General features: G+C 44.6%; 1 protein-coding gene across 2 annotated transcripts in view; it reads right to left on the bottom strand.

The window, feature by feature from the left end:
• Positions 1–13,155: 13,155 nt before the first annotated feature.
• The window catches only part of LOC143766652 (uncharacterized), a 34,710-nt gene continuing 23,071 nt past the window's right edge, over positions 13,156–24,794 (bottom strand). For both annotated transcript variants that reach the window (XM_077254474.1, XM_077254473.1), the window contains one exon: positions 13,156–17,161. In XM_077254474.1, the coding sequence (XP_077110589.1) occupies positions 15,477–17,161 (1,685 nt within the window). In that variant the 3' untranslated portion in view covers positions 13,156–15,476. The remainder of the gene's footprint in view (positions 17,162–24,794) is intronic.

Below are 24,794 nucleotides of genomic sequence, written 5' to 3'. Positions count from 1 at the left end.
CTTTTCTAAGATGGTTCATTTGGTGCCCTTGCCTAAGTTGCCCTCCTCCTCTGAGTTGGTTCCTTTGTTTTTTCAGAACGTGGTTCGTTTGGCATGGGATTCCGGAGAATATCGTTTCTGACAGGGGATCCCAGTTTGTGTCTAGATTTTGGCGGACGTTTTGTGCCAAGATGGGCATTAATTTGTCTTTCTCGTCTGCATTCCATCCTCAGACGAATGGCCAGACGGAGCGAACTAATCAGACCTTGGAAACTTATTTGAGGTGTTTTGTTTCTGCTGATCAGGATGACTGGGTTGCTTTTTTGCCACTGGCCGAATTTGCTCTTAATAATCGGGCTAGTTCTGCCACATTGGTCTCTCCTTTTTTTTGTAATTCGGGGTTTCATCCTCGTTTTTCCTCTGGTCAGGGGGAATCTTCGGATTGTCCTGGAGTGGACGTGGTGGTGGACAGGCTACATCAGATTTGGAATCAGGTGGTGGACAATTTGAAGTTATCTCAGGAGAAGACTCAGCAGTTTGCTAATCGCCGTCGCCGCGTGGGTCCCCGACTTCTTGTTGGGGACTTGGTGTGGTTGTCTTCTCGTTTTGTCCCTATGAAGGTCTCTTCTCCTAAGTTCAAGCCTCGGTTCATCGGTCCTTATAGGATCTCGGAGATTCTTAACCCTGTATCTTTTCGTTTGGATCTCCCAGCATCGTTTGCTATTCATAATGTGTTCCATCGGTCGTTGTTGCGGAGGTATGAGGTGCCCGTTGTTCCTTCGGTCGAGCCTCCTGCTCCGGTGCTGGTGGAGGGAGAATTGGAGTATGTTGTTGAAAAGATCTTGGATTCTCGTGTTTCCAGACGCAAACTCCAGTATTTGGTTAAGTGGAAGGGTTATGGTCAGGAGGATAATTCCTGAGTGGTCGCCTCCGATGTTCATGCGACTGATTTGGTCCGCGCCTTCCATAGAGCTCACCCTGATCGCCCTGGGGGTTCTCGTGAGGGTTCGGTGACCCCTCCTCAAGGGGGGGGTACTGTTGTGGATTCTGTTTGTGGGCTCCCTCTGGTGGTTACTGCTGGTACTGGGTGACTTTGGTGGGTTGCGGCCTTTGGTTTCCACCTGTCCATCAGAGGCTGGGTGTTTCCTATTTTACCTGGCCTTTCTGTCATTTCCCTTGCCGGCTATCAATGTGTTCAGATGTGCTCTGTTTGGTTCCTGCCTACCTGCTCCCAGATCTTTCAGGATAAGCTAAGTGCTGATTTTCAGTTGTTTGGTTTTTGGTCCAGCTTGCTTAGAATGTCTCTATGCTAGCTGGTTGCTCTAGTGGACTGAGGTTCTCCCCATGTGCCATGAGTTGGCACATGGGTTCTTGTAATCTCAGGATGGTTTTTTTTGATTAGGGTTTTTTGCTGACCGCTCAGTCCCCTTTTGTATCATTCTGCTTTCTAGTTTTCAGCGGGCCTCTATTTGCTAAAGCTATATACATCATCTCTATGTGTGTGCCTTCCTCTCATTTCACCGTCAATACATGTGGGGGGCAACTATACCTTTTGGGGTTAATTCCTCTGGAGGCAAGTGAGGTCTTTGTTTTCTCTGCAGTACTAGTTAGCTCTTAGGCTGGTGCGTGGCGTCTAGAACCAATGTAGGCACGCTCCCTGGCTATCTCTAGTTGCGTTTGTCAGGCGTAGGGCAGCGGTCAGCCCAGGTTCCATCACCCTAGAGCTCGTCCGATATTTGTTATACTTTGCTTGTCCTGTGCTATCCCTAGCCATTGGGGATTCACGACAACTTAGTGCATAGACTTTATGAGTCTAGAAGTCCCACTTCCTAACAATTTTAAAAGAATGTTTATGAGACCCTCCTTTATGTCTAATACAGGGAGTATCAGAGTCCTTCTTCCTTCTAATTTTTGGAAGTTCTTGCATTGTCCGCATAGGATTTGTGATTTTCAGAGTCCCTTCATAAATTAAACAGGATATGTCTCACTATGTCACACACAGCATGTCCAGATAAGGTATTAAAATGTTAAAATTACATTTACAGTGAATGCTTTTTTCACCATTGAAATCAATGAGAAAATGGAATAATGCCGCAAAGAGGCTACATGTAAACACAAACTAAAGGGTGAAGGAAGCTTATTTTTTCTCTTCTTTTAAATTGTCTTATATACTGTACAAGAACGAATGTTTTTATTTGGAAAAAAAGTGGCGTAATACTCCGACAACATTGATCCCAAAAGCGACCTGAGAGTCAGAGATGCATCCAGCCATCTTCCCCATGCTGTTCTCATTCCAATTTAGCACAGTTTTCATCCATTTCAGCAATTTTCTGCCTCCTCAGTCTTCCTGGAAAAGTCTGCTGAGCATGCGACCTGCTGACTCAAATATCGAGCACTCAAGTATTTTAGTGCTCGCTCATCGCTAATAATGACTGCTATCTGTGTGGGATTTTTGATGTTTAAAAGGGTTGTTCACTACTAGGACAACTGTTGTGAATTCTGCTCTTGGGCTCCCTCCGGTGGTTATAAGTGGTAGTGCCGCAGTTTGTCCTTCACAGCAGTTATCAGGTGTGCCACTTTGGACTGGGCTATTTAGTCTTGCTTCACCCTTTAGTCAGTGCCAGTTGTTCATTGTTTCTGGAAGATTCACATCCCTTCCTGGTCGCTCCTGCTTGCTGTTCATTTCAACAAGATAAGTCTGCTTCTTTTTGCTGCCCACATGTTGTGGGCCTCATTGTTCAGTGCATTGCATGTTTTTTCTTGTCCAGCTTATTCTGTGTAAGGATTTATGCAGCCAAGCTGGAATCTCTGGAGAGGCAGATATACCCTCCATGTCTTTAGTTAGATGTGGAGTTTTTCGTATTTTCTGTGGTGGATATTTCCTAGTATTTTAATACTGACCGCATAGTTCTCTGTCCTATCTTTCCTATTTAGCTAAATTGGCCTCCTTTGCTAAATCCTGTTTTCAGTCTGTGTATGTGATAAAAGACACGCCGCCTGGCAGCTGCTTTTCCCTGCTCGCCCACCTGCCTACTTGCACACCCGCCGGACCAACCCTGCCACCCAGCCCGGACCACATTCCTTTCTGCACGCCGAGTCCTCAGTACAGCACGGTGAGTCCGCATCGTATTTCTTTGGATGGAGTATAACCCTGTTTCAGATTCGATTTAATTTTATATCCATCTAGGTTGGTTTATGGTGGTTCATTGGCGGGGGTGGGGAACCTCCCGCTGACACACTGTGCATCTATACGGCGCAACACCGCTTGGGCATCCCTATATACACTAATCTGCATCCTTGGTCACTTCCACACCACTGTAGCGCGGATCCATTTTCTTTTATACGTTGGCAGTCTGTGTATGTATTTTCCTCTCCTCTCACAGTCAATATTTGTGGGGGGCTGCCTATCCTTTGGGAATTTTCTCTGAGGCAAGATAGTTTTCCCTTTTCTATCTATAGGGTTAATTTGTCCTCCGGCTGTGTCGAGGTGTCTATGATTGGTAGGTACATCCCACGGCTACTTCTAGTTGCGGTGTTAAGTTCAGGGTCTGCGGTCAGTACAGTTACCACCTTCTCCAGAGTACGTCTCATGCCGCTCCTAGGCCACCAGATCATAACAGACAACCCCTTCTTATTCCTCATGATTTTTTAATTATTTATTTAACCCCTTAACGCCTTTATTCCCAAGGGTGGTTTGCACGTTATGGACCGGGACAATTTTTACAATTCTGACCACTGTCCCTTTATGAGATTATAACTCTTGAACGCTTCAGCGGATCCCGGTGATTCTGACACTGTTTTCTCGTGACATATTGTACTTCATTATAGTGGTAAAATTTCTTTGATATTACCTGCGTTTATTTGTGAAAAAAATGGAAATTTGGCGAAAATTTTGAACATTTTGCAATTTTCCAACTTTGAATTTTTATGCAATTAAATCACAGAGATATGTCACACAAAATACTTAATACGTAACATTTCCCTCATGTCTACTTTACATCAGCACAATTTTGGAACCAAATTTTTTTTTGTTGTTAGGGAGTTATAAGGGTTAAAAGTTGACCAGCAATTTCTCATTTTTACAACACCATTTTTTTTTAGGGACCACATCTCATTTGAAGTCATTTTGAGGGGTCTACAGGTCCTTCTCAAAAAATTAGCATATAGTGTTAAATTTCATTATTTACCATAATGTAATGATTACAATTAAACTTTCATATATTATAGATTCATTATCCACCAACTGAAATTTGTCAGGTCTTTTATTGTTTTAATACTGATGATTTTGGCATACAACTCCTGATAACCCAAAAAACCTGTCTCAATAAATTAGCATATCAAGAAAAGGTTCTCTAAACGACCTATTAGCCTAATCTTCTGAATCAACTAATTAACTCTAAACACATGCAAAAGATACCTGAGGCTTTTAAAAACTCCCTGCCTGGTTCATTACTCAAAACCCCCATCATGGGTAAGACTAGCGACCTGACAGATGTCAAGAAGGCCATCATTGACACCCTCAAGCAAGAGGGTAAGACCCAGAAAGAAATTTCTCAACAAATAGGCTGTTCCCAGAGTGCTGTATCAAGGCACCTCAATGGTAAGTCTGTTGGAAGGAAACAATGTGGCAGAAAACGCTGTACAACGAGAAGAGGTGACCGGACCCTGAGGAAGATTGTGGAGAAGGACCGATTCCAGACCTTGGGGAACTGTCATGATCTCTGCAGGCAGAGATCATAGCAAGCCTATAGAGGGACAAGCTCTCGGAAGATGGAACTATACTGACCATGAACTAAGCCTGCCGCGCAACTAGAAATAGCCAGGTAGCATTACCTATTTATCGCTAGATGCCCAGCTCTGGCCTAAGACCTAAATAGCTAGCAGAGGGAAATATAAGACCTGGCTCACCTCTAGAGAAATATTCCAAAGAAGACAGTAGCCCCCCACATATAATGACGGTGAGTTCAGATGAAACAACAAACGCAGCAGGAAAATAGTCTTAGCAAATTTGAGGTCCGCTTACTAGATAGCAGAAGACAGATAGTGTTTTTCTGCTGACCATGAAAGTATACTAACAAAACACCATCCAGAGATTACCTTAAACTCTGGCATTAACTCATAACGCCAGAGTAGCAATCCCTGATCAACGAGAGCTTTCCAGACACAGTAACAAAACTTCAGCTGTGAACTGGAACAAATAGGCAAAACAAAACATGGACAAAAGTCCAACTTATCTAGTAGTTGTCTAGAAGCAGGAACAAGCACTGAGAGGCATCAGATAACATTGTTGACCGGCAAGAAACCACCAGAGAAATGAGCTTAAATAGCGACACCCACTACTGATGGAACCAGGTGAAACAGGAAAGAGGATGACAAGTCCAATTCCACAAGCGGCCACCGGGGGAGCCCAGAATCCAAATTCACAACAGTACCCCCCCCTCAAGGAGGGGGCACCGAACCCTCACCAGATCCACCAGGGCGACCAGGATGAGCCCTATGGAAGGCACGAACAAGATCAGAAGCATGAACATCAGATGCATTGACCCAAGAATTATCCTCCTGGCCGTAACCCTTCCAGTTGACCAGATACTGGAGTTTCCGTCTGGAAACACGAGAGTCCAAAATTTTCTCCACAACGTACTCCAACTCACCCTCAACCAACACCGGAGCAGGAGGCTCAACTGAAGGTACAACAGGTACCTCATACCTGCGCAATAACGACCGATGAAAAACGTTATGAATGGAAAAGGACGCAGGGAGGTCCAAACGGAAAGAAACAGGATTAAGAATCTCCAATATTCTATAAGGGCCGATGAACCGAGGTTTAAACTTAGGAGAAGAGACCCTCATAGGGACAAAACGAGAAGACAACCACACTAAATCTCCAACACAAAGCCGAGAACCAACACGACGATGACGGTTGGCAAAACGCTGAGTCTTCTCCTGGGACAACTTCAAATTGTCCATAACCTGCCCCCAGATGTGATGCAATCTCTCCACCACCGCATCCACTCCAGGACAATCCGAGGATTCCACCTGACCGGAGGAAAATCGAGGGTGAAACCCCGAATTACAGAAAAACGGGGACACCAAGGTGGAAGAACTGGCCCGATTATTGAGGGCGAACTCTGCCAATGGCAAAAAAGCAACCCAATCATCCTGGTCAGCAGAGACAAAACACCTCAGATATGTCTCAAGGGTCTGATTAGTCCGCTCGGTCTGGCCATTAGTCTGAGGGTGAAAAGCAGATGAAAAAGACAAATCTATGCCCATCCTAGCACAGAATGCCCGCCAAAATCTAGACACAAATTGGGTACCTCTGTCAGAAACAATATTCTCAGGAATACCGTGCAATCGGACAACATTCTGAAAAAACAGAGGAACCAACTCAGAAGAAGAAGGCAACTTGGGCAGAGGAACCAAATGGACCATTTTAGAGAAACGGTCACAGACCACCCAGATGACAGACATCTTCTGGGAAACAGGCAGATCTGAAATAAAATCCATCGAGATGTGTGTCCAAGGCCTCTTAGGAATAGGCAAGGGCAACAGCAGTCCGCTAGCCCGAGAACTACAAGACTTGGCCCGAGCACAAACGTCACATGACTGCACAAAGACTCGCACATCTCGTGACAGGGAAGGCCACCAGAAGGATCTTGCCACCAAATCCCTGGTACCAAAAATTCCGGGATGACCTGCCAATGCAGAAGAATGTACCTCAGAGATGACTCTGCTGGTCCAATCATCCGGAACAAACAGTCTATCAGGCGGACAACGATCCGGTCTATCCGCCTGAAACTCTTGCAAGGACCGCCGCAGATCAGGAGAAACGGCCGACAAAATTACTCCCTCCCTAAGGATACCTGTGGGTTCAGAATTACCAGGAGAGTCCGGGTCAAAACTCCTAGAAAGGGCATCTGCCTTAACATTCTTAGAACCCGGTAGGTATGACACCACAAAATTAAAGCGAGAAAAAAATAAAGACCAGCGCGCCTGTCTAGGATTCAGGCGTCTGGCAGTCTCAAGATAAATCAAATTTTTGTGGTCAGTCAATACCACCACCTGATGCCTAGCCCCCTCGAGCCAATGGCGCCACTCCTCAAACGCCCACTTCATGGCCAAAAGCTCCCGATTCCCAACATCATAATTCCGCTCTGCGGGCGAAAATTTGCGAGAAAAGAAGGCACAAGGCCTAATGACGGAGCAGTCGGAACCTTTCTGCGACAACACTGCCCCAGCTCCGATCTCCGAAGCGTCAACCTCAACCTGAAAAGGCAGATTCACATCAGGCTGACGCAACACAGGGGCAGAGGCAAAACGGCGCTTAAGCTCCTGAAAGGCCTCTACAGCATGAGGGGACCAATTAGCAACATCAGCGCCTTGTCTGGTCAAATCAGTCAGTGGTTTAACGACATCCGAAAAACCAGCAATAAATCGGCGGTAAAAGTTGGCAAAGCCCAAAAATCTCTGAAGACCCTTAAGAGAGGAGGGCTGAGTCCAGTCACAAATAGCTTGCACCTTGACGGGATCCATCTCAATGGAAGAGGGAGAAAAAATATACCCCAAAAAGGAAATTTTCTGGACCCCAAAAACGCACTTAGACCCCTTCACACATAAAGAATTAGACCGCAGAACCTGAAAAACTCTCCTGACCTGCTGGACATGAGAGTCCCAGTCATCAGAAAAAATCAGAATATCATCCAGATATATTATCATAAATTTATCCAGAAAATCGCGGAAAATATCATGCATAAAAGACTGGAAAACTGAAGGGGCATTAGAAAGACCAAAAGGCATGACCAAATACTCAAAGTGGCCCTCGGGCGTATTAAATGCGGTCTTCCACTCATCCCCCTGCCTGATCCGCACCAAATTATACGCCCCACGAAGATCAATTTTAGAGAACCACTTAGCACCCTCTATACGAGCAAACAAATCAGTAAGCAATGGCAATGGGTATTGATACTTAACAGTGATCTTATTCAGAAGCCGATAATCAATACATGGTCTCAAAGAGCCGTCTTTTTTTGAGACAAAGAAAAACCCAGCTCCCAAGGGAGAAGAAGATGGACGAATATGTCCCTTTTCCAAAGACTCCTTTATATATTCCCGCATAGCAGCATGTTCCGGCACAGACAAATTAAACAAACGACCCTTTGGATATTTACAACCCGGTATCAAATCTATGGCACAATCGCACTCACGGTGCGGAGGTAACGACCCAAGCTTGGGTTCGTCAAAGACGTCTTGATAATCAGAGAGGAACTCAGGGACTTCAGAGGGAATGGACGACGAAATAGAAACCAAAGGTACGTCCCCATGAATACCCTTACATCCCCAGCTCAACACAGACATTGCTCTCCAGTCCAAGACTGGGTTGTGAGACTGCAACCATGGCAATCCCAGTACCAAATCGTCATGTAAATTATACAGCACCAGGAAACGAATAATCTCCTGGTGATCCGGATTGATACGCATGGTTACTTGTGTCCAGTATTGTGGTTTATTATTAGCCAATGGGGTGGAGTCAATCCCCTTCAGAGGAATAAGAGTCTCCAAAGGCTCTAAATCAAAACCACAACGATTGGCAAAGGACCAATCCATAAGACTCAGAGCGGCGCCAGAGTCAACATAGGCGTCCGTGGCAATGGATGACAAAGAGCAAATCAGGGTTACAGACAAAATAAACTTAGACTGAATGGTGCCAATGGAAACAGACTTATCAAGCTTCTTTGTACGCCTAGAGCATGCTGATATAACATGAGTAGAATCCCCACAATAGAAACACAATCCATTCTTCCGTCTAAAATTCTGTCGCTCGCTCCTGGACAGAATTCTATCACACTGCATACTTTCTGGCGTCTTTTCCATAGACACCGCCAGATGGTGCACCGGTTTGCGCTCCCGCAGACGCCTATCAATCTGAATAGCCATTGTCATGGACTCATTCAGACCTGCAGGCAAAGGGAACCCCACCATAACATCCTTAACGGCATCAGAGAGACCTTCTCTGAAAGTTGCCGCCAAGGCGCACTCATTCCACTGAGTAAGCACAGACCATTTACGGAATTTTTGGCAGAAAACTTCAGCTTCGTCTTGCCCCTGAGATAGTGCCATCAAAGTTTTTTCTGCCTGAAGTTCCAAATGAGGTTCCTCATAAAGCAAGCCCAAGGCCAGAAAAAACGCATCCACATCGCGTAACGCAGGATCCCCTGCTGGCAATGAGAAGGCCCAATCTTGAGGGTCACCCCTGAGCAAGGAAATCACAATCCTAACCTGCTGAGCAGGGTCTCCAGCTGAACGAGACTTCAGGGACAAATAAAGCTTACAATTATTTCGGAAATTCTGGAAGCTAGCTCTATTCCCTGTGAAGAACTCCGGCAAAGGAATTCTCGGTTCAGATACCGGAGCATGTACCACAAAATCTTGTAAATTTTGTACTTTCGTGATGAGATTATTCAAACCCGCAGTTACACTCTGGAGATCCATTATTGTCAGGTGCACACAGAGCATACAGAGATTAGGAGGAGAGAGAGAAAAAAGACTGCAGCAAGGCAGACTGGAGGAAAAAAAAAAAAAAAAAAAAAAAAAAATTCCAGCAGACTTCTTATAACTCTCCTTTCTCAACCTGGGTCTTTAACACTTTATTGGCCGGTCAAACTGTCATGATCTCTGCAGGCAGAGATCATAGCAAGCCTATAGAGGGACAAGCTCTCGGAAGATGGAACTATACTGACCATGAACTAAGCCTGCCGCGCAACTAGAAATAGCCAGGTAGCATTACCTATTTATCGCTAGATGCCCAGCTCTGGCCTAAGACCTAAATAGCTAGCAGAGGGAAATATAAGACCTGGCTCACCTCTAGAGAAATATTCCAAAGAAGACAGTAGCCCCCCACATATAATGACGGTGAGTTCAGATGAAACAACAAACGCAGCAGGAAAATAGTCTTAGCAAATTTGAGGTCCGCTTACTAGATAGCAGAAGACAGATAGTATACTTTCATGGTCAGCAGAAAAACACTAACAAAACACCATCCAGAGATTACCTTAAACTCTGGCATTAACTCATAACGCCAGAGTAGCAATCCCTGATCAACGAGAGCTTTCCAGACACAGTAACAAAACTTCAGCTGTGAACTGGAACAAATAGGCAAAACAAAACATGGACAAAAGTCCAACTTATCTAGTAGTTGTCTAGAAGCAGGAACAAGCACTGAGAGGCATCAGATAACATTGTTGACCGGCAAGAAACCACCAGAGAAATGAGCTTAAATAGCGACACCCACTACTGATGGAACCAGGTGAAACAGGAAAGAGGATGACAAGTCCAATTCCACAAGCGGCCACCGGGGGAGCCCAGAATCCAAATTCACAACAGGGAACCTGAGGAAGCAGTGGACTGAGTCTGGTGTGGAAACATCCAGAGCCACCGTGCACAGGCGTGTGCAGGAAATGGGCTACAGGTGCCGCATTCCCCAGGTAAAGCCACTTTTGAACCATAAACAGCGGCAGAAGCGCCTGACCTGGGCTACAGAGAAGCAGCACTGGACTGTTGCTAAGTGGTCCCAAGTACTTTTTTCTGATGAAAGCAAATTTTGCATGTCATTCGGAAATCAAGGTGCCAGAGTCTGGATGAAGACTGGGGAGAAGGAAATGCCAAAATGCCTGAAGTCCAGTGTCAAGTACCCACAGTCAGTGATGGTGTGGGGTGCCATGTCAGCTGCTGGTGTTGGTCCACTGTGTTTCATCAAGGGCAGGGTCAATGCAGCTAGCTATCAGGAGATTTTGGAGCACTTCATGCTTCCATCGGCTGAAATGCTTTATGGAGATGAAGATTTCATTGTTTACTGACCATGGTATTACTGTGCTCAATTGGCCTGCCAACTCTCCTGACCTGAACCCCATAGAGAATCTGTGGGATATTGTGAAGAGAAAGTTGAGAGACGCAAGACCCAACACTCTGGATGAGCTTCAGGCCGCTATTGAAGCATCCTGGGCCTCCATAACATCTCAGCAGTGTCACAGGCTGATTGCCTCCATGCCACGCCGCATTGAAGCAGTCATTTCTGCCAAAGGATTCCCGACCAAGTATTGAGTGCATAACTGAACATTATTATTTGATGTTTTTTTTGTTTGTTATTAAAAAACACTTTTATTTGATTGGACGGGTGAAATATGCTAATTTATTGAGACAGGTTTTTTGGGTTTTCAGGAGTTGTATGCCAAAATCATCAGTATTAAAACAATAAAAGACCTGACAAATTTCAGTTGGTGGATAATGAATCTATAATATATGAAAGTTTAATTGTAATCATTACATTATGGTAAATAATGAAATTTAACACTATATGCTAATTTTTTGAGAAGGACCTGTATATGATAGAAAATACCCAAGTGTGACACCATTCTAAAAACTCCAACCCTCAAGGTGCTCAAAACCACATTCAAGAAGTTAATTAACCCTTCAGGTGTTTCACAGGAATTTTTGGAATGTTTAAATAAAAATGAACATTTAACTTTTTTTCACAAAAAATTTACTTCAGCTCCAATTTGTTTTATTTTACCAAGGGGAACAGGAGAAAATGGACACCAAAAGTTGTTGTACAATTTGTCCTGAGTACGCCGATACCCGATATGTGGGGGTAAACCACTGTTGGGGCGCATGGCAGAGATCGGAATTGAAGGAGCGCCATTTGACTTTTCAATGCAAAATTGACTGGAATTGAGATGGGATGCCATGTTGCGTTTGGAGAGCCACTGATGTGCCTAAACATTGAAACCCCCCACAAGTGACACCATTTTGGAAAGTAGACCCCCTAAGGAACTTATCTAGAGGTGTGGTGAGCACTTTGATCCACCAAGTGCTTCACAGAAGTTTATAATGCAGAACCGTAAAAATAAAAAATCATTTTTTTTCACAAAAATTATCTTTTCGCCCTCAATTTTTTATTTTCTCAAGGGTAAGAGAAGAAATTGGACCCCAAAAGTTGTTGTACAATTTGTCCTGAGTACGCTGATACCCCAAATGTGGGGGTAAACCACTGTTTGGGTGCATGGGAGAGCTCGGAAGGGAAGGAGCGCCATTTGACTTTTCAATGCAAAATTGACTGGAATTGAGATGGGATGACATGTTGCGTTTGGAGAGCCACTGATGTGCCTAAACATTGAAACCCCCCACAAGTGACACCATTTTGGAAAGTAGACCCCCTAAGAAACTTATCTAGATGTGTGGTGAGCACTTTGACCCACCGAGGGCTTCACAGAAGTTTATAATGCACAGCCGTAAAAAGAAAACAAACATTTTTTCCCACAAAAATTATTTTTTAGCCCCCAGTTTTGTATTTTTCCAAGGGTAACAGGAGAAATTGGACCCCAAAAGTTGTTGTCCAATTTGTCCTGAGTACGCCGATACCCCATATGTGGAGGTTAACCATCGTTTGGGCGCATGGGAGGGCTCGGAAGGGAAGGAGCGCCATTTGGAATGCAGACTTAGAAGGAATGGTCTGCAGGTGTCACATTGCGTTTGCAGAGCCCCTAATGTACCTAAACAGTAGAAACTCCCCACAAGTGACCCCATATTGGAAACTAGACCCCCCCAAGGAACTTATCTAGATGTGTTGTGAGAACTTTGAGCCCCCAAGTGTTTCACTACAGTTTATAACGCAGAGCCGTGAAAATAAAAAATCTTTTTTTCCCACAAAAATTATTTTTTAGCCCCCAGTTTTGTATTTTCCCAAGGGTAACAGGAGAAATTGGAGCCCAAAAGTTGTTGTCCAATTTGTCCTGAGTACGCTGATACCCCATATGTTGGGGTAAACCCCTGTGTGGGCACACGGGAGAGTTCGGAAGGGAAGGAGCACTGTTTTACTTTTTCAGTGAAGAATTGGCTGGAATTGAGATCGGACGCCATGTCTCGTTTGGAGAGCCCCTGATGTGCCTAAACAGTGGAAACCCCCCCAATTATAACTGAAACCCTAATGCAAACACACCCCTAACCCTAATCCCAACGGTAACCCTAACCACACCTCTAACCCAGACACACCCCTAACCCTAATCCCAACCCTATTCCCAACCGTAAATGTAATCCAAACCCTAAATTTAGCCCCAACCCTAACTGTGGCCTTAACCCTAGCCCTAACCCTAACCCTAACCCTAATGGGAAAATGAAAATAAATACTTTTTTAAATTTTTTAATTGTTCCCTAACTAAGGCTACGTTCACATTTGCGTTGCGTCGGGCGCAGGTTCGGCGACGCATGCGTCATGCGCCCCTATATTTAACATGGGGGCGCATGGACATGCGTTGTCTTGCGTTTTGTGACGCATGCGTCATTTTTGCCGCAAGCGTCAGGGCGCAGAGGACGCTGCATGTTGCATTTTTTTTGCGTCGAAAATCAAGTTAAAAATGGACGCATGCGTCACAAAACAATGCGTTTTTGCATGCTTTTTGCATGCGTTGTGCGTTGCGTCACCGACGCAACGCCCAACAACGCAAATGTGAACGTAGCCTAAGGGGGTGATGAAGGGGGGTTTGATTTACTTTTTAACCGATTTTTATGATTGGCAGCCGTCAAACACTGAAAGACGCTTTTTATTGCAAAAAATATTTTGAGAGCTATAATTTTTCCATATTTTGGTCCACAGAGTCATGTGAGGTCTTGTTTTTTGCGGGACGAGTTGACGTTTTTATTGGTAACATTTTCGGGCACGTGACATTTTTTGATCGCTTTTTATTCCGATTTTTGTGAGGCAGAATGACCAAAAAACAGCTATTCATGAATTTCTTTTGGGGGAGGTGTTTATACCGTTTAGCGTTTGGTAAAATTGATAAAGCAGTTTTATTCTTCGGGTCAGTACAATTACAGCGATACCTCATTAATGTTTTGGCGCTTTTATACGATAAAAACTATTTTATAGAAAAAATAATTATTTTTGCATTGCTTTATTCTGAGGACTAACTTTTTTATTTTTTTTGCTGATGATGCTGTATGGCAGCTCGTTTTTTGCGGGACAAAATGACGCTTTCAGCGGTACCATGTTTATTTATATCTGTCTTTTTGATCGCGTTTCATTCCACTTTTTGTTCGGCGGTATGATAATAAAGCGTTTTTTGCCTCTTTTTTTTTCTTACGGTGTTTACTGAAGGGGTTAACTAGTGGGACAGTTTTATAGGTTGGGTCGTTACGGACGCGGCGATACTAAATATGTGTACTTTTATTGTTTGTGTTTTTTTATTTAGATAAAGAAATGTATTTATGGGAATATTATTTTTTTTTTTCTTTATTTAGGAATTTTTTTTTTTTTTTTTTAACATGTGGAAATTTTTTTTTTTACTTTGTCCCAGGGGGGGACATCACAGATCGGTGATCTGACAGTTTGCACAGCACTCTGTCAGATCACCGATCTGACTTAGAGCACTGCAGGCTTACCAGCGTCTGCTCTGAGCAGGCACTCGGTAAGCCACCTCCCTCCCTGCAGGACCCGGATGCCACGGCCATCTTGGATCCAGGACCTGCAGCGAGGAAGAAGGTAGGAGACCCTCGCAGCAACGCGATCACATCGCGTTGCTGCGGGGGTCTCAGGGAAGACCACAGGGAGCCCCCTCCCTGCGCGATGCTTCCCTATACCGCCGGCACACCGCGATCATGTTTGATCGCGGTGTGCCGAGAGTTAATGTGCCGGGGGCGGTCCGTGACATTTTTTGCTCCCCTTCTTCACACAGCCATAGCTTTTTTATTTTTCCGTCAATATGGCCATGTAAGGGCTTGTTTTTTGTAGGACAAGTTATACTTTTGAAAGGCACCATTTATTTTACCATACCATGTAAGGGAAAATGGGGAAAAAAATCCAAATGCAGTGAAATTGCAAGAAAAGTGCAATTCCACAACAGTTTTTTTAATTTTTTTTTACAGTGTTCACTAAATGCTAAAACTGACCTGACATTATGATTCTCCAGGTCATTACAAGCTCACAGACACTAAACCTTTTTATTTAAGCGGTGAAAAAATATTCCAAAGTTTGTAAAAAAAAGTTGCCATTTTCCGAGACCCATAGTGTCTCCATTTTTCGGGACCTGGATGAGAGCTTATCGCTTGCGCACCGGTCTGACGTTTCTATTGTTACCATTTTGGTGTAGATACGATCTTTTGATTGCATTTTTTTGTAATGTTGCAGCGACCAAAAAATAGTAATTCTGGCGTCTTAATTTTTTTCTCGCTACGCCATTTACTGATTGGATAAATTTTTTTTTTTTTTTTTTTTTTTGGGGGGGGGGGGGCGATATGAACTTTTATATTTTTTTATTTTTTAATATTTTTAAAAACACTTTTTTTTAACTATCTACTTGCTTCAATAGTCCCATGGGAGACCAGAAGCTCCACTTGTCTGATTGCTTCTGCTACATAGAGCAGGGCTACAAAATATTTTCCACATTCTGAACATGAAAAAGGCTTCTCCCCTTTGTGGAGTCTCTGGTGTCTAACAAGATCTGATTTTGTCACAAAACGTTTTCCACATTATGAACAGGAAAAGGCTTCTGCCCTGTGTGGGTTCTCTGGTGTTTATGAAGATCCGATTTTTGGAAAAAACATTTCCCACATTTTGAACATGAAAAAGGCTTCTCTCCTGTGTGGAATCTCAGGTGTCTAACAAGATCTGATTTCATCACAAAACATTTTCCACATTCTGAACATGAAAAAGGCTTCTCCCCTGTGTGGAGTCTCTGGTGTCTAACAAGATCTGATTTTGTCACAAAACATTTTTCACATTCTGAACAGAAAAAAGGCTTCTCCCCTGTGTGGAGTCTCTGGTGTCTAACAAGATCTGATTTCGTCACAAAACATTTTTCACATTCTGAACAGAAAAAAGGCTTCTCCCCTGTGTGGATTCTCAGGTGGTTATCAAGATGCGATTTCAAGGTAAAACATTTCCCACATTTTGAACATGAAAAAGGCTTCTCCCCTTTGTGAATTCTCTGGTGCTTAACCAAATCTGATTTCTCGTTAAAACATTTTCCACATTCTGAACAGGAAAAAGGCTTCTGCCCTGTGTGGGTTCTCTGGTGTCTAACAAGACCTGATTTCATCACAAAACATTTTCCACATTCTGAACATGAAAAAGGCTTCTCCCCTGTGTGGAGTCTCTGGTGTCTAACAAGATCTGATTTCGTCACAAAGCATTTTCCACATTCTGAACAGGAAAAAGGCTTCTCCCCTGTGTGGATTCTCTGGTGTTTATCAAGATGCGATTTCTGGATAAAACATTTCCCACATTTTGAACATGAAAAAGGCTTCTCCCCTTTGTGAATTCTCTGGTGCTTAACCAAATCTGATTTCTGGTTAAAATGTTTTCCACATTCTGAACAGGAAAAAGGCTTCTGCCATGTGTGGGTTCTCTGGTGTTTAACAAGGAGATATTTCTCTACAAAATATTTTCCACATTCTGAACATGAAAAAGGCTTCTCCCCTGTGTGGAGTCTCTGGTGTCTAACAAGATCTGATTTCCTCACAAAATATTTTCCACATTCTGAACAGAAAAAAGGCTTCTCCCCTGTGTGGCGTCTCTGGTGTCTAACAAGATGTGATTTCGTCACAAAACATATTCCACATTCTGAACAGAAAAAAGGCTTCTCCCCTGTGTGGCGTCTCTGATGTTCGATAAGTTGTGATTTCGTCACAAAACATTTTCCACATTCTAAACATGAAAAAGGCTTCTCCCCTGTGTGAGTTCTATGGTGGTTATCAAGATGCTCTTTCTTATTAAAACATTTCCCACATTCTGAACATGAAAAAGGCATATCCCCTGTGTGGTTTCTCAGGTGGCTATCAAGATTCTCTTTCTGGATAAAGCATTTCCCACATTCTGAACAGGAAAAAGGCTTTTCTCCTGTGTGGATTCTTTGGTGTCGATCAAGATGATGTTTCCAATTAAAACATTTCCCACATTCTGAACATGAAAAGGACTTCCTTACTTTATGAGCAGTTTGTTTTTTAATGCCTCTTTTGGGTCTTGGATTTTCCTTAGTAGTCGGTAGTGAATCAGATGACAGATCTTTGCTGTGAAGGGATGATAGTATATCTGGAGTAATGGCATTCACTTCAATTGTATCCTGTGAGATCTCAAGATCATCTGATTTTAAAATTGAAGATGTCAGCTGTCCCTCTGATCTCCAGGTACAGTCATCTGTCAAGAATAAAACCAATTATTTTTCAATAAAATGTCCTTGAACTTTTTATTTTTGAACATTTCTCCTAAAACTGTCTGTAAAAATGGTAAGTTGATGTATATACTCAAGTATAAGTAGAGGTTTTCAGCACATTTTTTTTGTGCTGAAATCACTCCCCTCAGCTTATACTCGAGTGAGGTGTCCAGAACATGGAGGGGGACAGGCAGCGGCGGAGCAGCGGGTCACAGAGGTAGGACCCGGCTGCTCCAGCTAACTCCGGTGCCCGCTGCTAAAAAAGAAATTGATATTCATTTCTCTGTAATAGCTCGTGCAGTGTCAGCTGCAGCAGCCACTCCTGCAGCTGCTGAGAGGTCACGTGTGCTGTTACTTAACAGAGATGAATATTCATTCTGAAAATTAATTTCTCTGAAGTAGCGGCACACATGACCGCCTGGTGGTTGACGCTGTGTGCGCTAATTAATACTCACTGCCCACAAACATAGTTCCGGCATTGGGAGCGGTGAGTATTCCGGAAGCTGTGCTCTGCTTGTGAGCAGCGCATGATGTCCCGGCCATGCAATCCTTAAGTGCGTAAGTGTAATGGTTTACTTGTTTTATGTTTTTTGATGGGGGCTAATCATACAAGGATAGGGATGGGGCCGCGCATACAAGGATAGGGATGGGGCCGCGCATACAAGGATAGGGATGAGGGCATGCATTCAAGGATAGGGATGGAGCCATGCATACAAGGATAGGGATGGAGCCGTGGATACAAGGATAGGGATGGGGCCGTGCATACAAGGATAGGCATGGAGCCGTGCATACAAGAATAGGGATGGAGCCGTGCATACAAGGATAGGGATGGAGCCGTGCATACAAGGATAGGGATGGAGCCATGCATACAAGGATAGGGATGGAGCCATGCATACAAGGATAGGGATGGAGCCATGCATTCAAGGATAGGGATGGAGCCATGCATACAAGGATAGGGATGGGGCCGCGCACACAAGGATAGGGATGAGGGCATGCATTGAGGGAGCTCAAGACCCAGATTCAGGGGAGCATCCCCCACCTATATGTACCCTGACCTGGAGGAGGAGTTAGGTTAGTTGGAGAGGAACACTGAAGTGGAAGGACTTCTAGGAGAGCCGCAAAGCAGGAGAGAGGTCGGACAGCCACGAGGGAGCTGCAGCCTCTGGGAAAGGAGAAAGAACCTGGGGGGTTGGATGTGGAGTACCTGGAGAGGAAAGGAGCAAAGGAGAGGAAAAGGGCTCAGAGGGGAACTGTGACTGTGCACCCTCAAAGCCGAAGCGCAGGAACCAGGTACCGGGAGCCCGGGTTTTTGTGGAACTCTAGGACACAGAGCAGAACCGGAGGGCCAGGAACTGTATGTAATTGGCCCACACCTTGCCTGAGACGCAGCAGCACCTAAGGAGCCCGGGGCATGATAAAGTCCCTGTAAAATGGCTCGAGTTGCCCGTCGTGCAGGTACCTGTCCCAGGACTGGAGGAAACTAGAGTACACAGTAGGAACCTTCAGGCAGCAGGGAACTCATCTTCAAGAGGCGCTAGAGGAAAGGCTCACTGACCTCACACTGAGAAGGGGACCCTCCATTGCCTCTGAGCTGGCCGGGCCATACCACCACCCGTACCTGGTGCCCTGGACTGTGGCCAGCTAACTGCAGTAAACCAGGTAAAGACTTACAACTTGTGTCCTATCTTTATTCACTGGCACATACCATTCACGCCTTACATCTTAGGACCCTGCTTCACCTGTGGGAAGTGTAACATCAGTGCTGCCACAACATCCCCCAGAGGACTCCTTTAATGCAGCATCGGTCCCACTATTGACCGAACGCCACAGGTGGCGTCACAACAGACTTTAAACACTTTTCCCTTAAAAGACTGTTCCCCTTTAACGTTGAGGCCCAGGGCCATGGACCGGGTTGCAGCCACCGTGACATTCCCCCTCGAGACCGGACCTGGTACAGAGTACCCCACTGCCCTGGGGGAGACTCATTATCATTTCCAAAATGGAGTTACTTTATGAGGTTTTAAACTGCTCTGGTTTTCTGCATTTTGTCATATTAAGGCTTGTGAAAATGGTGTGTACCATCTCACATGGGATCCGCACCTGACACCCCTTCTTCTGTCACCAGGCATGGCCTCATTCATTCTGCAGGCAGCACTGGGGATCGAGGAGATATCGGAACCAGAAGCTCTGGATGGTGCAGGCTCTGTTCAGCCATTTAGATTAGGGTTGCAGTGAACTGTAGTGCCATCCAGTCAGGCATTATGGGTGTGTGTGCTGTCCATCTGGAGTAATCTGCTTCCTGCTTTCGCCAATTGGAAAGCACCCTACCCTACTAAAGCTCAAAGCAAATTGCAGGAAGATGCCAGATACAGCCTTGTTCTCCTCTGGTTCAGTCCTCTGTGCTAAGCTGCCGTGACTCCTTAATCTTGCTTCTTATGATTTTGTATTTTCTCTGTCCTCGTGGATCTGACCCAACTACTTGACTATTCGTCATCCCACCTCACTCCACAGAACAGCAGGTAACACCATGGCCCAAGCCTAGGGATCTCTGTGTAAGAACAGATCCATGTAAAGAATGTTGAGCAAGGCAATCCTTGGGATCTGCAAAGCTGAGTAGATAGTGCCAAACCTGATTGTGGTAGCCATATTTTGAGCTGCCAGGGAACCAATACATTGTGTTTGGAATCTATTCCAACAAGATATGCATTCAAATAGCTAAATGGCGATCCTTCCCTTCTTAACCCTGCCATGTGCCCAGACAGCAGTGTACAACCGTATACAGGGTATTGTTGGATTCAAGAGACGTTTGAAAAAAATTTGTGAAGTCCATTTGTTTCCTATTATTCTTTGTGAAGAATTCCAAAGTTATCACCACAAAAAGCGACATGTCAGATGTGAAAAATGGGAGTATTTTGGGCAGTAACTACTGTAGTCACAAACTGACTATGGACAATAACACATCTATCAAAATGTTCAAACTCAACAGTCTCCATCAGTAAAATATGAGTAGTGGTATCAACTCTCTGGAGTAATTAGAGTATGGGGCTCAGTGGCTCTGGGCAATCTAAACTATCGTAAGGGCCAATATTTTCTATCAGATGAATTTCAAGATAAAATATTAGACATTTAAAAAGAACTTTTTATAATATTGCAGAGCTGGGGCATCTTCAAATTTAGATCTCGCACATTTGGAAGAGGTAATGGAGACTTAAAAAAATATATATATACCAGGGAGTTCCAAACTTACAAACTCACCTGAGGCAGGCTGATCCTACCACAATCAAACTATCAACCAGAATGAACATGTAAAAAAAACAAAAACAGAACTAAAAATATGTCACATCTCCCCCCAAAAAAGTATGTACGAGGGGAGAACTCCAACACTAAACTGGAGTTGCACTCGTTTATGGTGGACTGTTATGACCTGGTGGTTAAGGAGCAACACTGATATGACCTGGTGGTTAAAGAGCAACATGGGACGAGCTCTGAGGAGGTGGCATCTATACTGACCGCAGTTCCTAATCCTAACACCAACACTAGAAATAGCCGTGGGATGTTCCTGTCACTCCCTAGACACCTCGTCACAGCCTGAGAACTAACTACCCCTAAAGATGGAAACAGAAAGCTATCTTGCCTCAGAGAAAACCCCCAAAGGAAAGATAGCCCCCCACAAATATTGACTGTGAGTGGAGAGGGAAATGACATACACAGAAATGAAAACAGATTTTAGCAAAGGAGGCCATTACTAATCTAGATAGACAGAATAGGAAAGGATACTGTGCGGTCAGTATTAAAAACTAAAAATCCACGCAGAGTTTACAAAAATGATCTCCACACCGACTCACGGTGTGGAGGGCAAATCTGCTTCCCCAGAGCTTCCAGCTAGCCTGAATATATCATAATGACAAGCTGGACAAAAGGAAACATAAAATGAGCAGAGCAATAAAGTCCACAGCAAATGGACAACCAAAGAACTAGCAAGAACTTATCTTTTGCTGAAATGGACAGGCCATAAGAGAAATCCAAGGAGAGATCTGAATCCAACCCAGAAACATTGACAGCTGGCATGAACTGAAGACCAGAGCCAGGTTAAATAGCAAAGCCAGGAGAGACGATCAGTGAAAGCAGCTGCTACAGCTAAACTCAAGGAGCAGCAGTTCCACTCGAAACCACCAGAGGGAGCCCAAGGGCAGAACTCACAAAAGTACCCCATTCACAACCACAGGAGGGAGCCCAAAAACGGAATTCACAACAGTACCCCCCCCTTGATGAGGGGTAACCGAACCCTCACCAGAGCCCCTAGGCCGATCAGGACGAGCCAAGTGAAAAGCATGAACCAAATCGGCAGCATGGACATCGGAGGCAACAACCCAAGAATTATCCTCCTGGCCATAACCCTTCCACTTGACCAGATACTGAAGCTTTCGCCTCGAAAAACGAGAATCCAAAATCTTCTCCACCACATATTTCAACTCCCTCTCAACCAACACCGGAGCAGGAGGATCAACAGAGGGAACCATGGGCACCACATATCTCCGCAACAAAGATCTATGGAAAACATTATGGATGGAAAAAGAAGCTGGAAGGGCCAAACGAAAAGACACCGGATTGATAATTTCAGAAATCTTATAAGGACCAATAAAGCGAGGCTTGAACTTAGGGGAAGAAACCTTCATAGGAACATGACGAGAAGACAACCAGACCAAATCCCCAACACGAAGCCGGGGACCGACACACCGACGACGGTTAGCAAAACGTTGAGCCTTTTCCTGAGACAACATTAAATTGTCCACCACATGAGTCCAAATCTGCTGTAACCTGTCCACCACAGAATCCACACCAGGACAGTCAGAAGGCTCAACCTGCCCCGAAGAAAAACGAGGATGAAAACCAAAGTTACAAAAGAAAGGCGAAACCAAGGTAGCCGAACTAGCCCGATTATTAAGGGCAAACTCGGCCAACGGCAAGAAGGTCACCCAATCATCCCGATCAGCAGACACAAAGCATCTCAAATAGGTTTCCAAGGTCTGATTGGTTCGCTCCGTTTGGCCATTTGTCTGAGGATGAAATGCTGAAGAAAAAGACAAATCAATGCCCATTCTAGCACAAAAGGACCGCCAAAACCTAGAAACAAACTGGGAACCTCTGTCAGACACAATATTCTCCGGAATGCCATGCAAACGAACCACATGCTGAAAAAACAATGGAACCAAATCAGAGGAGGAAGGCAACTTAGGCAAAGGTACCAAATGGACCATCTTAGAAAACCGGTCACAAACCAACCAGATGACAGACATCTTCTGAGAAACAGGAAGATCAGAAATAAAATCCATGGAAATATGCGTCCAGGGCCTCTCAGCGACCGGCAAAGGCAAAAGCAACCCACTAGCACGGGAACAGCAAGGCTTGGCCCGGGCACAAGTCCCACAGGACTGCACAAAAGAACGCACATCCCGCGACAAGGAAGGCCACCAAAAGGACCTAGCAACCAACTCTCTGGTACCAAAAATCCCAGGATGACCAGCCAATACTGAACAATGAACCTCAGAAATTACCTTACTAGTCCATCTATAAGGAACAAACAGTTTCCCCACTGGACAGCGGTCAGGTTTATCAGCCTGAAACTCCCGAAGCACCCGCCGTAAATCAGGAGAGATGGCAGAAAGAATCACCCCCTCCTTGAGAATACCAGCCGGCTCAAGGACTCCCGGAGAATCAGGCAAAAAACTCCTAGAAAGGGCATCAGCCTTCACATTCTTAGATCCCGGAAGATACGAGACCACAAAATCAAAACGGGAGAAAAACAGAGACCATCGAGCCTGTCTAGGATTCAACCGCTTGGCAGACTCAAGGTAAATCAGATTCTTATGATCGGTCAAGACCACAACGCGATGCTTGGCTCCCTCAAGCCAATGTCGCCACTCCTCAAATGCCCACTTCATAGCCAACAACTCCCGATTGCCGACATCATAATTACGCTCAGCAGGCGAAAACTTGCTGGAGAAGAAAGCACACGGTTTCATCAAAGAGCCATCAGAACTTCTCTGAGACAAAACGGCCCCTGCCCCAATCTCAGAAGCGTCAACCTCAACCTGAAAAGGGAGAGAAACATCTGGCTGACGCAACACAGGGGCAGAAGTAAAACGACGTTTAAGCTCCTGAAAGGCCTCAACAGCCGCAGAGGACCAATTCATCACATCAGCGCCTTTCTTCGTCAAATCGGTCAGAGGCTTAACCACACTGGAAAAATTAGCAATGAAGCGGCGATAAAAATTAGCAAAGCCCAAAAATTTCTGAAGGCTCTTCACAGATGTGGGTTGAGTCCAATCATGAATGGCCTGGACCTTAACAGGGTCCATTTCAATAGCCGAGGGAGAAAAAATGAAACCCAAAAAAGAAACCTTCTGAACTCCAAAGAGGCACTTAGACCCCTTCACAAACAACGCATTAGCATGAAGGATCTGAAATACCATCCTGACCTGCTTCACATGAGACTCCCAATCATCGGAAAAAAACAAAATATCATCCAAATATACAATCATGAATTTATCCAGATAATTCCGGAAGATATCATGCATAAAGGACTGAATCACAGATGGAGCATTAGAGAGCCCGAATGGCATCACAAGGTATTCAAAATGGCCTTTGGGCGTATTAAATGCTGTTTTCCATTCATCACCCTGTTTAATACGAACAAGATTATACGCCCCTCGAAGGTCAATCTTACTAAACCAACTAGCCCCCTTAATCCGAGCAAAGAAATCAGAAAGCAAAGGTAAAGGGTACTGGAACTTGACCGTGATCTTATTGAGAAGGCGATAATCTATACAGGGCCTCAAGGAGCCATCCTTCTTGGCAACAAAAAAGAACCCCGCTCCCAACGGTGACGAAGACGGGCGAATATGCCCCTTCTCCAAAGACTCCTTTACATAACTCCGCATAGCGGCATGCTCTGGCACAGACAGATTGAAAAGTCGACCCTTAGGGAACTTACAGCCAGGAATCAAGTTAATAGCACAATCGCAGTCCCTATGAGGAGGAAGGGAACTGGACTTGGGCTCATCAAATATATATATCCTGGAAATCCGACAAAAACTCAGGAACTTCAGAAGAGGGGGAAGAGGAAATTGACATCAAAGGAACATCTCTATGTATCCCTTGACAACCCCAACTAGTCACAGACATAGATTTCCAATCCAGCACTGGATTATGTAACCATGGAAAACCCAGCACAACAACATCATGCAAATTATGCAACACCAAAAAGCGAATATTTTCCTGATGTGCTGGAGCCATGTACATGGTCAACTGTGTCCAGTACTGAGGTTTATTCTTGGCCAATGGCGTAGCATCAATCCCCCTTAAGGGAATAGGGCTCTGCAAAGGCTCCAAGGAAAAACCACAGCATTTGGCAAATTCTAAGTCCATTAAGTTCAGGGCAGCACCTGAATCCACAAATGCCATAACAGAAAAGGACGACAATGAGCAAATCAGGGTAACAGACAAGAGAAATTTAGGCTGTACAGTACTAATGGTAACAGACCTAGCGACCCTCTTAGTACGCTTAGGGCAATCAGAAATAGCATGAGTAGAGTCACCACAGTAAAAACACAGCCC

The sequence above is a fragment of the Ranitomeya variabilis genome, chromosome 4 (assembly GCF_051348905.1).
Source record: "Ranitomeya variabilis isolate aRanVar5 chromosome 4, aRanVar5.hap1, whole genome shotgun sequence".
NCBI classification, from domain to species: domain Eukaryota; kingdom Metazoa; phylum Chordata; class Amphibia; order Anura; family Dendrobatidae; genus Ranitomeya; species Ranitomeya variabilis.
The sequence above is the reverse complement of the archived record's forward strand: the minus strand, read 5'-3'. Positions and strand labels throughout refer to the sequence as shown.